Source organism: Anopheles funestus, chromosome 2RL, assembly GCF_943734845.2.
Source record: "Anopheles funestus chromosome 2RL, idAnoFuneDA-416_04, whole genome shotgun sequence".
Lineage (NCBI taxonomy): Eukaryota > Metazoa > Arthropoda > Insecta > Diptera > Culicidae > Anopheles > Anopheles funestus.
The window spans coordinates 76228787-76242571 of record NC_064598.1 but is presented as its reverse complement, the minus strand read 5'-3'; the positions used below and the strand labels follow the sequence as shown (position 1 = coordinate 76242571).

At 40.6% G+C, this 13785-nt stretch overlaps 1 protein-coding gene across 12 annotated transcripts in view; it reads right to left on the bottom strand.

Annotated features, from left to right (window-relative positions):
* LOC125763891 (restin homolog) overlaps positions 1–13785 on the bottom strand; it is a 57132-nt gene that overhangs the window by 1968 nt on the left and 41379 nt on the right. For 9 of the 12 annotated variants that reach the window (XM_049427562.1, XM_049427564.1, XM_049427566.1 and 6 more), the window contains 5 exons: positions 10194–10304; positions 5380–5490; positions 4925–4948; positions 3933–4047; positions 10–3871 (listed from right to left, as the gene is read on the bottom strand). In XM_049427562.1, coding sequence (XP_049283519.1) covers positions 10–3871; positions 3933–4047; positions 4925–4948; positions 5380–5490; positions 10194–10304 — 4223 coding nt within the window. Of the gene's footprint in view, positions 1–9; positions 3872–3932; positions 4048–4924; positions 4949–5379; positions 5491–9190; positions 9928–10193; positions 10305–13785 lie in introns of those variants that run through there. The other 3 variants (XM_049427560.1, XM_049427563.1, XM_049427570.1) reach the window with 2 other exon arrangements.

Sequence of the window (13785 nt, the reverse complement as noted above, 5' to 3'; positions counted from 1 at the left end):
GATACTCACCTCTCCGCACTGGTCGATTCGAGCGCCTGTATCCTTAGCGTTAACTTTTCATTCTTACGCTGCATATCGACAATGATCGAGTTAAGAAAATCGATCTGCGCACCAGAATCATCTTCCTTCATTTCGCTGACAATCCTATTGGGAACACCGATGTCTGCGGCCGACGCTGCTGCATTAGCTGCCTTCGCAAGCTTCGTTAGTTCACTTTCCTTCACAACCAGCTGCGATCGAAGATGTTCGTTATCCTTCTCGAGCCGACGGTTTGCAAGCTGTAGCTCAGTTTCACGCAGCTCCAGCTCCTTTTTTGTACACTCGAGCTCCTGCTGACGCTTTTCGGCCACTCGCTTACTGCTGACGGTTTGTGCCGTTTCCGAGACTTGCGTTTCGACCTTCTGCATTAGTTCCGCAAGACGTTGCTGCAGCTCGTCGATCTCTTGCTTTTTGGCACTTTCCACTTCTAGTAGTTTCTGTGATAGTTCATGCGTGCGATGCGAATACTCAGTTTCGGCAGATTTCTTACGGTTGAGCAGCTCATCGAATTGAGTCGCTTGTGCGGACAGTTTTGTCTCCAGTTCACTAACACGTCGCTGTTGTTCCTTTACACGCTCTTCATACTCCTTTTGGGAGGAGCGCGATTTTTCTAGTGCTTCTTTCAACTCGGATACTTCCCCAGAAGCGCGCTTGCCGTGTTCCGTGCTTTCTGCCAAACTTTTCTGTACTGCATCGTACTGTTGCTGCAGGTCCTTTAGCTGGGTTTCCTTATTAACCATAGATTCACTGAGCTGCTTAAATTCGTCTTCTTTCTCCACCATTTTGGCATCCTTTATCAGTGTTTGCTTGTTAAGCTCTTGTAGCGCACCAGACAACTCAAGCACCGTGGCTTCCTTTGCCGAAACCGTCTGTTCCAGCGTTTGTAGCTGGCCTTCCAAATTTATCTTCGTTTGCAAGAGTGGATTTAATTCATCAACCTTCGCTTGCAGTGCTACTAGAGCGGCAGATTTGTTTTCCAGTTGTTGTTTCAATGAGTTTAGCTCAGTGTCCGTAGCTCCCTTTGCCGTGGACGCTGTATCCAGTTGTTTTAAAAGCTCCTCATTTTTACTTGCAATTACATCGAAACGCTCCTTATGCTCGAGAGCTGCCTGTTGCATTTGTTCCTGCAGTAAAGTTAGTTCCTTCTTGAGCGTCTCCTCACGGCTTACAAGATCGACCTGTTCCTCTTCCATCTCGCTGTAAGAACTATTCAAATCTTGCAGACGTTTTTCTATTTGCTGACAGGATTCCTCAGACTGTTCTTTTGCCTTTTTCAACGATTCAATCTCACTGTAGCAATCCTGTAGCTGTTGCAACATTTCCGCGTGAGCTTTCCCATTTTCTTGCAGCTTATCGATCATATCGTTCACTTCCACCGTTCGTTTCTGCAGCAGACTTCGTTTTTCGCTCAGTTCCTGCTCCAACTCAACGATACGCTGAGTTTTCTGATCGATTTTGGTAGCTAAGTCTTGGCTTCCTTGCTCCATTGATTTCTGAACATCTTCGAGTCGATGCCTTAGGTTGTTTGTTTCTTCCTGGCTTTGTTGTAGCTGCTTTTGAAGTGTATCTTCCCGTTCCGTAGCCGCACAAACTGCAAACTCCTTGAGTTCTTGTTCCTTTTTGGCTTCCGCTATAGCATTCTCCAATTCACGCTTAAGCTGCTCAACAGAATTTTCTAAAGATTTTCGCACAGTCACCAGTTCCTCGCTCAGTGAATTATTCTTTGCCACCTCCTCAGATAGTTCGCCTACCATTCGTTGCCGTTCCTGTTCGAAAGATGCCTTCAAATCGGCAATCGTACGCACCAAATTTTCCTGCTCCTGTTCGGCGTTCTCTTTGATCTTGCGCAGCTCCATGTTGAGCTCATTCTCCTGAATGATTTTCTGATCGGTGATCTGTTGCATCTCTTGTCGCGCACGTTCCACCTGATCTTGCAGTGTTGCGTTTGTTTGAGCATTTTCATCCGCTCGACGTTCCGTTTCGATTTTAAGTGTGTCGTAACTGTCACGCAACTTGTCCAGTGCGCGCTGTTTCGCCTTTAGCTCGTCGTTTAGCTTTGCGAGCTCCGAGTTCGAATCCAGCGTGCTGGAGCGCTGCGTATCGAGCTCCTTCTCCAGGTCCAGCTTCTGTTGTTGTACCTGTGCGGACTTTTGCTCCAGTGCTTCCATTTTCCGTCGCAAATCAGCATGTTCTATTTCGAGTTTACCATATTGCTCTTGAGCTTCAGACAGTTTCTTTCCACCTACCTCTTCCCGGACATTACTATCGGACAGTGCTGTATTTAGCTTAGCTATTTGTTCATCCTTCGAGGTTACAACTGTCTGGAGTGCAGAGAGCTGCTGCTCTAGCGTTTGTGCATCAATTGTTTTGGCAGCAATTTTTTCTTCAGACTGTTGTACCTTTTCTGAGACATCCTTCAGCTGCTGCTGAGCGGTCAACAACTGTTTTTGAAGCTCTTCTCCAGCCTGAGAAAGCCGCGAAAGCTCCCCATCCTTTGCCGATAGTTGCTCTTGAGCCGACAATTTATTTGTCTCCAGTTCCTTGCGTAAGGATTCTTCACGATTTTTCAAATCTTCCTCATGCTGCTTTACCTTAGCCATCATTTCCTGTTTATTCTCTTCTATACGTTTTTCCAAATCTGTCTTTTCCTGCAAGATATTTGCCAGCGTTCCATCCTGGTCTGCAAAACTGGCCTTTATTGTCGTAAGCTCCTGGTGCAGATTAGCTTTGGACACGTTCAGTTCTTTCAGCTCGTTTTGTAACGCTCCTACCAACACCTCATTTTCCTCTAGCTGCTTATCTTTGGCAAGATTTTCATTTTCGGCTGTTTGCAATTGCCTTCTTAGCTCCACCATTGCGTTCCGCTCAGTGTCGGCGTGTGCATGTAGCTCCGCTATCAACAAATCATGCTCGGATTGAGACTGTTCAAACTTTTGCTGTAGAGTGGTAAGGTCTTGCTGCAGCTTTACCTTATCCGCTTCGACCTGTTGCAACAGTTTGGCTTGTTTGGATAGTTCCTCCTGCTTGGCATTGAGCAGAGCTGCACTGCTTTCGCCATCGGTTGCGAGCGACTCCAAATCTTGCTGCAGTTTCAGCATCATCGATTCTTTCTCTTGACGTAAAACGATTTCCGCCTGCAATGAAGCCTCGTTTGATGATAGTTTCGATACCATTTCCTGTACCGTTTTTTCCTTTTCATTGCGGTCTTCTTCAAGATCCTTGATTGTCTGCTTAGCTCTCGTAAGTTCCTGATCTAGCTGTGATTGTGAGGCATTTGCCTCAGCAATTCGTGCCTCTAGTTCGGTCACCTTCTCGGACAATTTACTGCCGGAGGTGTCTCGTTCCTGTAACTTTATCTTAAGGTCACTTTCCATTTCCATCATCTTAAGTTCTCGCTGACGCACATCGTTGCGCAAATCTTCCACAGTCTGTTCCAATATTTGCATCGACTTTTCTCGTTCAGTAAGCATATCCTTCTTGGCCCGTACCTCATCCTGCATCGCCGCCAAACGCTCTTCCTGTTCACTTTCAGCATTTTTTAGTGCAAGATACTGCTGCTCTAGCTCAGCGTCCTTCACCGTTAGCTGATCGCTTTGCTCTTCCACCCGATGCTCGAGGTAGTTGATCTGTTCCTTCAGACACTCTTCACTGATCGTGAGTGCTGACAGCTTACTGTCGGCGGCCCGTTCAGCGTCCGCAACTCTCTCGTGTAGATTCTGTATCTCGTTTTCGAGCGACCGCTTCAGCTCCTCGGTTAGATGTAACTTTTGATCTTTGGCCAGAATCTCCGCTTTAAGCTTATCGATTTCGGTATTTAGTTCTGCTTTAATAGCTATATCAAGATACATTCGTAAATAAAAGCGAGACAAAGAACAACCTAATTATATACTTACCGACGAAATCTTCCGACGATGCCGCTTGTACTAATTCATTGCCCTTTGCCGGAGATCCGCCAGCAAGCTGAGCTTCCAAATCGGCTATCTTTTCTTTATATACCTGCGTTTGAGCCTGCAATCATGGCACCAAGTAGAATGAGTAAAGTACGATATAAATTTCAAGAATAACTAATATAATTTACAACAAAAAAGTATTACTATATGATTAGTTAATGGTAAACAAAATTCTAATAAGATAAATATTTAAACGTAGATATAATGTTTAAAAATAAGGTAAAATGGGTCATGCATCATGCGTTTTTAATAATACATCTTTTTGAGCAAATTTTATCAACAAATTAAAACCACGAAATACAGTACAATAATTCATTTTGATGTAACCATTGCCCAAAAGAACTATAATTTGAGAGGAGAACCACAATAATAAATGAGGCAAAGGTAAAACACCCCTTAATAATTTACTGGAACTTTGTGCCAATAGAGAAAGCGCCGAGATAAATGCTTTTTTCAATTTGTCCCAATCTATTTTGAAATCGATCTAAAACATGGTGATTGCATACATTTAGGGGAAACGGGTAACGACAATGCAATGGAATTTTGCTAAGAGGGAACATTACATATACGCCGCACATAAAATGTCTACACATTTAATTAACCGAACGGACCATGCACAACATTCATTGAACAAATAAATATTGGAATTATGTTTCACTCTACACATTCGAAATAATTCACGTAGCTGAAACCAATTACTAAGCACCAATTGAAAAAGAAATCGATGGATCGAGAGCATACAATCTTCCCATTTCGTTTGTCAACAAATTTGTAACTAACAATAAAAGGACAAAATGCTTGAAGTTAACTCATGCAACACAAACTAGAACAATGACAAACGAAGGAAGAATTGCAAAGAGATGTTTTATTTAAAGAAAAAAAAAACAAATCATAGTATAACGCTCTTGCTCTCTCATCCATCCTTCGATACTCACATTGACCGAATTTTGAATTTTTCCCTGAAAATATTACACGCAACAGGTGAAAGGGATTAGATGTAAATCTGATATTGTGAAAGATCAAAAAAGAAAAAAATCTGAACAAACTAAACAGAAGGTAAAGATCGAACCTATTTCTAGGCAACATTGAAAACTAACATCCACATTGTCCCTTTTTTCATTGAGCTTAGGACATACATATCCTATACATTCCGAAGTTACCAACCGCCGACTGCACAACAACTGAACCAACAACTTGGATAGTAGTTGGGCTAATCGTAATTTATGCTTCATTCTTTTCAATCCCCTCGATGTATCAAGAGTGCATACACACACACGTGTGTACGTGTGACAGGTGTGTACGTGCCGGTTCAGGTTCAGACAACTGGCTGTAATCCTTTTTACACCTACATCGTACCACTTTTAGTAACAACATTCGTTTCAATACTTACGTTCATCTCTTCACTGCAGAAGGTAGCTTCGTCCACGCTAAACTGCAAATCTTCGTTGCGACGCTTCTCGTCGGACAGCGATTTTTCCAACATGGCAACCTTTTCCTTCAGCTAGTGGCAGCCGAAAATAAAAAAATTGAGGCGTTAATCAAAAGTGTAGCGATAAATTATAGCGAATGTAATTTTTGAAGTAAAAAATGATAAAACCAACAACAGACACAACACCAGCAAAGGATTGGGAGATCTTTAACAGGACAGTATAATGGAAGATGTATATAGTAATATAAATATTTAATTTAATATATTTCAACAACTACCTTCATTTTTCCTGTATATAAATAGAGAAATATCAATTTTTCATGTTTTGATATTAGATTACTTTCATTACTGTTTTAGGATTGTTCACCAATAACATTACCTGCATAAATGCCATTTAATGCTCCATTCTCTCCACTGTCCTTGAACACACATCTCACCACACAAGTTCATCTTTCCAGGAACAATGGTCCAACTAATATGTCATTGATTGCATTATGCATTATAAATAAGTGAATATTCATATCATGGTACCACACATGCACCACACGGCAACCGGAAGGTCTGAAGCCTTGGATGACGATTCCCACCATTCTTCACTGGATTGTGATCGTCAGTGAACTACGGATTGCCCAGGTATGCCCAGGTATCCACCCAAGGCACAGAGAATGCAATGCCAATTCCCACTAACCGCTATGCATACTTCCGGAAGCTATCTGCATGTAAAGTGTGGGATATATGCAAGCTTCTGGCAGCTTTCCAGGAGCAAAAGGAAGTGAAACTCTTTTTTCCCAGCAAAAGGTACAGCTATGAATGGACACACCAACGCATGCAATTTGCATACATGGTTATGTTTCACAATGCTCGAATTGTCCCAATCAATTCCATTCTGGAACGATTCTTGTTGGAAGATTCTTCATTATGGACGAAGAATTAGCAGTTCGTTACAATGCAAACGAATATGGTTCCCTTTGTGGATTGATGACTGATCGGATACGAGCGAGAAATGATAAAACCTACCCAACTACCCAACTAGAGCCTACAGGCTAATAAGAGCTTAAAGCCCATTTTTGTCCAAAAATGGAAGTGCACGTCCTCGAAGGTGGACGGACAACAACATTCCGACACTGGATACATCCAGAAACAAAGATGCAATTCTGCTCATTGTGCCTGGTCTCTACGTGCAGGAATGCAATATCAATAGCGATTCAAAAATGGCATTAAAAAGTCCAATTGTGTTCAACGTCCGTGAACTGATATGTATGCTTCCTTCTGACGACCTCCACTAAATTTTTCCTGTCAGGAATGTATCGCATGTTCCCTTGATCATCCTCATGCTATCCTGTTATCATGGAGAAGCAGTCACCCAAGATTAAACAGGAAAATCCCACAACGGACACCACAATCAAATTGAACGTACGTTCGAAACGTATCATCAGTGTGACCTTCCTAGAAACCATCGATAACCAAAAAAAAATAAAAAATAAAAAAATGGAAAACGTGAGATCTCTATTGACGTATCTCGAAACAATTGGACAATCAGTTGTTTTTTTCTAAATCAAATAAATAAGCGAAACATAGCTAGCTAAACGATATGTAGCAGATTTTGATGAGTTTTGTCCAATTCAGCAGATTTGATTCTAAAAAGACAGAACTGTCTACTGATCCGGAAGTTGATTGGCTTTGTTTTGGCCAAACAATCTTCCATCTTGAAATAACATACGTTTGAAACAATGATCTTTCAACGGATATGAATTTCATTCTTTGTGCTTCATTATTATTCAACAAATTGTTATGTTAACTTTTTTTTTATTTTAAATTGTTTGTTTCATTTCTCATATGGTTGGAAGGATGTTGAGTGTCATGAAATGCATGTTTTATAAAATGTTTCCAAAAGTGGGGCTTAATAAATGTACTCAAAATTTAAACTGCTTTCTCAAATTTTACGGATCTCCAATTTTCAACACAATCAACTGGGACATATAAAACTCATAAATAAAACGAGAAAAAAAGAAACAACGTCTGTAAAATCAAGAACTGGATACAAAGTATACTAACTTCATTTCTACATTGTGTTGTGCAAGAAGAATAGTATCCAGCATCGAAAGTTATAGGAATAATGTATCAGCATATACAAATAAAAGACGACATTATTTCTCACAGGTCTCTTAGTTATTCCAGGAACCTTAGCATGGTCTTTCATTGCCTCCAGTAGACTCAAATAAAGCGAAAAGAATTACTCGCCAGTTGAATGATGAATATATAAGTCAAGTAACATTAACCAGAGATATGCAGAGACATGGTAAGTGTATGTAACAGAGCGAAAGAGAGACAAAGCAAAGGAGATGTTTTCTGTTAAAGTTTCAAATCAATAAGTGAGCATTCATTTAATGTCAAAATAATATTTCCAACCTTTACCTATGTGTCTAATTTTGCTTATTATTTGTCCACCACAAATATTTGTTCTTACTTAGGATACGTTTAAGCAATCTTTGTAAAATGCTTTAACACCCACATTGGAACACAAACGTCGTGGAAAAACGGAAACGCTCTCAATCGCTTTAGAAAACAAATGTCGTCTATAGCGGGCATCCCCTTTCCGGTAGGTGCACATCATTGCTAACCTACATCTTCTCGAGCGCATTATGTTTATCCGGTTCACTTCCCGGAACGAACGTACGTTGCCAGGCACCATTACGCCATCCCCAAAATTGATGCGAAGGCGACAACGGGCTGGCAGACGACATCCGCTACGCAGACACACAGAAACAAAAAATGCACCGGGGACAATAAAATCCAGGAGGAAAAGGATTGCAATCACATGGGTATAGTATGTTTTGCGGTACCGGGTTTATTTGCTTTCCGATTGCGATGGCGTCATTCGAACATGGATGTGACTGGGGGGTTTTTTTTAGTGGCAATAACCCCGGGCTGCACGGGTTTCTTTGCTGCTGTAGGTGGAGGAAGAAAAAACCCATTCCGTAGATATCCGGAACTCCGGAACAGATGGTTTGCCGAGTAAAGCGTTGTTGTGGTCATCCAAAGCTCAAGCGTCGAAATGAGATGGAACGTGATGGAAAATGGGGGGATGAAGATTCCAGTCTTTCCAAGAAAAAAATAAGTCTCCCATGAAAACACTATAATCCAGTGTGAAGTTTCTTTAACTGTGTTTTGCCAACATTTGAAGCTGTTGGGCCAACAAAAATGCAATGCAGGGATATTGAAAACACGCTGGAAGAACAGCATGGATGGGAAAATGTCATTCAACTGTACTCCACACCAGACATCAGCGACAGGCGCAATGCTTCAGGTCGAGAGTGATGTCACATAAAAAATAATAAACTCGTTGCATCAATTCCCTCTTAACGCTGCAACTATGTGTGTAAATCTAAAAAAACAACAAGAAAAAAAACGATAATAAAAATTCTCCGTTTTTCCATCCTTCTCCAGAACAGGATCTATACTCAGATATTGCATAATGGCGTAGAAGGCGATCATGCAATGAAACATTTAATCAAACTGTCACCGCTGATTAGCATATTCGCTTTTCATATCTGTTTCCAGTGTATTATAAATTGTTGGGTAAGGTTTTTTGACATCGAGTTAGTCTGAGCTACACTGGAACTGGCAGATTAGCCAAAGGTGAGTTGTTTAAGCAATTCTATTTTGCAAGTTTCCATATTTTACTCTAAGTTGTCATCAGTGAGAAAAAGTATTCGTTTAACCCGGAGGGCAACGATTATTCGTTTTTAAAATGTTCCAAATGAAGCAAGCGTTTGTTTTAATTGTTGCATTTATAAAATGTTGCCAAAAAACAGTATTGTATCTCGGAAAAGCCTTACAATCTATCTTATCATATAAAAACATTCGTTTCAGCAAAAGTACATCAGTTGGTTTGCGTGCGTGTGTGGTGTATTGTCGGTTGTGTTTTTGTTAAGTTAAGCCACAAACAACCGAAATCGAAAGCACAGATTCTTTATTTCGCGTCCTTAAACCTTTGTGTCATGCACACATACACGCACACACACACAACACGCCTGAACAGATTTTCCTTCTCTAAGGCAAATATGTTTGCTGTGGAACATTGGCCATTGCAATAGTAGCATGTCGTCGTCGTGTCACGTTCCTAATCCTGCCGTCCTGTTGTTCCACTCGCCAGGTTTCGTGTGTCTTTCCGTGGTCAAGGTTCCTCACCCCTCTGGATGACACCGCTCGCCCCCAATAGCTATCACAGAGAGACCCTGGCAGGAAACAAAAATACGACCTAAAGCTCCAGTAGTTCCGCAGTGCCTCGCGATTGTACATTAGCTCTCTTTCTCTCCCTAACTATCGTTCTTTCGTCACTCGATTCGTCTCTGGCTCTGTCTAGGCTAGCAGGACATCGTGCAGGATGCAGTGCCGTTCGTGGTTACCGTGCCATCCCTGGAACTCGCGTCGAAGGTCAGCAATGCGTAGAGCACGTCGTCGGACCAGCTCCGCCCAGCGTCCTACCTCGCTGTCGGTGGTATCTCGCTAGAGAGTTGGTAAACATCAAAGATTAAACATAAACTCATACACGTCCAATATGTTCACCAAAGCAATATGAGAGTTATCACTGGGAAGCAAATGGTTTTGTGGGAATGAAGGGAAGGGACATTCTATGTTTTTGTTTTGGAACTGGTGTCATGTTCGTATTTGTTGGTCATAGCATTTTTTTTTTCGATTGTTGTTGATCCAAGCAACTGAACCAGGGCATCGATGGATAAACCTTGCGGTACCGGGTCCAATTTCCTATTTACCTGTTGGATGTTCTTTTGGTACATGATCGATTGGCTAGCCGTTTCCTCACGATCAATTTCACGCTCCTGCATGAGCTGCTCGATGTGATTTTGTTTCTCCCGCAAAACATCCTGCAATTGATAAAGTGGACGGTAGAAAGAGAAGGAAAAAAAAGAAACAGAATAATTCGGTTATTGATTTGTAAAAAAAAATATTTTAAATACTATTTCAGTACTTGCTATTGCAATGGATGTGTTGTACATGTTTCTAGTGCATTATTAAAACGCACTGATGTAGGATTAAATAACAAGGTAAAGAAAAATATATTTTTGATATTTACAGGTACATTTAGTATAAACGAGTGTCAGAAATAATCGTTAACCAACAAATTAGTATTTCCAAATGTTTTACATTATTATACATAATTCAAAATGCATATTTTTATGCAAGATAATAGCTATAAAATTCCACAAAAATATGTCAAACTTCAAGTAGCATTTTAGTAGATTTCGTGGTATTTTTTACACAAAATTCCTCACAAAATTAACATTAAAATCAGTCTAAATTTCCTTTAACTTTCTTTCTCTATCACGGAAGTCGAAAGTGCCATATTATATTCAAAGATCTTCTAGACGTTATAGGTGGTATCCGTTCAATTTTACTTTGTAATTTAAAAGACAGTTCTTGATTTGGGGTACAAGTACAATACCATTGAACCGTTGATATTCAAAGTAATTTTGTTTTCCCACCGTGCGAAATTTTGTACAATGTAATACAAAAGACAAAGAAATATAAGTTTGAAATGTGTTTTTTTGGGAAATTTGTAACATTGAAAATATAAGTTCATTGATTCGCAAAGTTCAGTAAAACACCCTCATCAGTCTTGAAGGAAATTCTGTAACAGTATACGCAAAAATATCCTCTCGGTAGTTGTTTTTTTCTAATTTCTGAATCTCTAGATTGAAGTTCTTTGGAAAGTAATAGCATCTAACGAAGTTGTTTCTAGTGATGTTAAACGATACTTGAGTTTCTAGAAACTGTGATTTATTATAAAAGAGTAACACGTTACCAATAGTTCTACAATGACGATAAATCAAAGAGTTCACCATAACAGTACTTTGCTCCAAATCCTAATTTGATAAGCCGTTTCCAATGACGTGAAAATTCTAAATACTAGTTACTACATTCTTCTCATTCTGCCATTCTGGCATTAAAAATGGTTTAATAACATAAAACACGCATTTAACTGTTTTTAAAGCTAGAATTAAAAGGTGTTGAAATATACATTTTTTATTACACAAATTCGTTCCCAGAAACTTTTCATTGATAAAGCAAGATATGATTTCTTGTTTACTGTACAAACCTTATCATTTTCAACCCTAAGTATAATTTATTCTACCCTCTAAATGATCTATTTTGCTGAATATGAATGCCTCAAAATTCGATCCACTCTACTCTTCATTCGGATACTGTTACAGATGAAACAACACACAGATAAATACACGCATCATCCAAACACCGGCGTAAACATGTTGCTCATACATAAATCCTTCACCAGTTACACACAATGTGTCGGGTTTTATTTGCATTTCATTCTGGTTGTAGAGCATTCAACCATCATCAGCATATATATGTAGATATTTTAATCCGAAATTGAAATACGAAAATACATCAACATGAAGTATTGAGCCAACATCTCACTCAACCCATCTCACGGTGGCTAGGTAATAAAATATGCTAATCGTCTTTAATTACACGCAATAGCAATATGTTGAATGTGTCTCGAAGCTTTGGCAGTGTAATGAATACCAGAAACGAGCTAATGATTAACTAAACCCCGGTTAAAAGGAGACGGCTGTTTGCTAGTTAATCTGCTTCATAAACACTAGTTAGCATAAGCATCGGTGTGGAGAAGCGGTTTGCTGGTCGTTCACCAAAAAGCCTCATTCCCGAGAATGAAAGCTTTCCACAACGTTCCAGACTGTCATCGCTTTTTCCTTTCCCTAGACAAAACACGTACCGTTACGATGTTTTCTGACTAACAGCCAACATGGTTTAATTGAGCAAATGAAAGCAAACACAAGCGATCCAAATCCGTCAAACAACAAATACGTCCATCCTTCGTCAGTAAAGCGCCGTCCTTCGGCGACGGCTTGTCAGAATGTGTTGCCGACGTGAAATTCATCATTCGGTGGAGGCTATGGCATCGACACTAATGAATTTACCATTTTCTTTCGCAACAAGTCTTGCAATGCTAGCCTGCAAGAGGACAGTGTAGTCGCCAAAAACAACAATTTCCCAACCCCCCATCAAAGCTATTTAGACAAGGGAGAATTGGGTTCAGGAGCGAGTGAGTAAGGTCTTTTGTGGCTCTGGTCCGGGTATACGCTGCGAAACTTAATTGCTCCCTTCACAGTGGCCCAGTGGTGCTTGCTCCTTTCATGAGTCATTTTTCTCACACAAACCCAGATGGAGGAGGGAAGCAGCGAAGATGTCTCAAGAACCCTTGAGAAGGGGTTTTCATTTTGTGAATGATAAACGAGCAGTGCGTGCGTTCGACTGCAGTTGAACATTAGCAAAGTTTTTGCTCCGACATTGCCATTGAACGTTTAGCGAGACATTTCCCGTTTTTACGTCCGCTTAAATCAACCATAACGAAAGCAATTTCTGACTGGCAACCGCAACCAACCGAGTCAGTTGGGATGCTTTCGGAAATCTTCTTTCCCAAGCCAGTGCGAAACATATCCCATGAGAAGTGTTTTTATTTTTCACAGCACCAAACTAAACAGAACCTCCACTACACCTTTCCAAAATTGGGCCACGTCATGCTAAAGAAACGCCGTCTGTGTGGAACGAGGTATGGTACACTACGTCAACGGAATGATAAACAATTTTCTCAACGACGAGCCAATCAACTGTGCAAATACACCAACGTCATCATTACGACCAGCATCCAAAGCACCGCAACGTTAACAGACTTTGTCAACGCTATCAACAACCCCTCTAGAATCGATCGCAAAAAACAAAACAACGAACTAAGCACTATTGCCTCAAAGTAATGCAAAGAAAACATACAAAACCCCACCACAAATTGAGTCAAACTTTATTTGTATACACTCCCAAATTTGATAACAATAACACTATCAGTAAGGTTACTGCAGCAGAAACAGGTGTGGTAAGTATTGTTTCACTTCAGGTACTCTGTTGGGCGACGTCCAACCAACGTGACTGATCGTTAGCAACTCTAAACACCACAAGAGTAAACCATGGAGACTCGTTGGACGAACATCAACGGTGCCATACGATCACCCATACACTTAAAAGTTGACGCGAAGATTATAGATTAAGACTATATCCGCCCGCGCCTCTTAAACTTGGGGGGGAGACGATATACTACATAGCCAGCAGAACAAACGAACCACCCCTAAATGCTTCCTGGTCGGACGGATGCGTGACCAAGTTTGGTGGGCGCCAGAAAGATAATCGCTTCCAACAGCATCAGTAAGATGTGCACACAAACAGACACACATCATTGCCGATCGTCATCAGTCGGTAATGTCGTCGAAACTGGTGAATTCCGCACCCATGATGCGTGATTGTTAATATCTAATT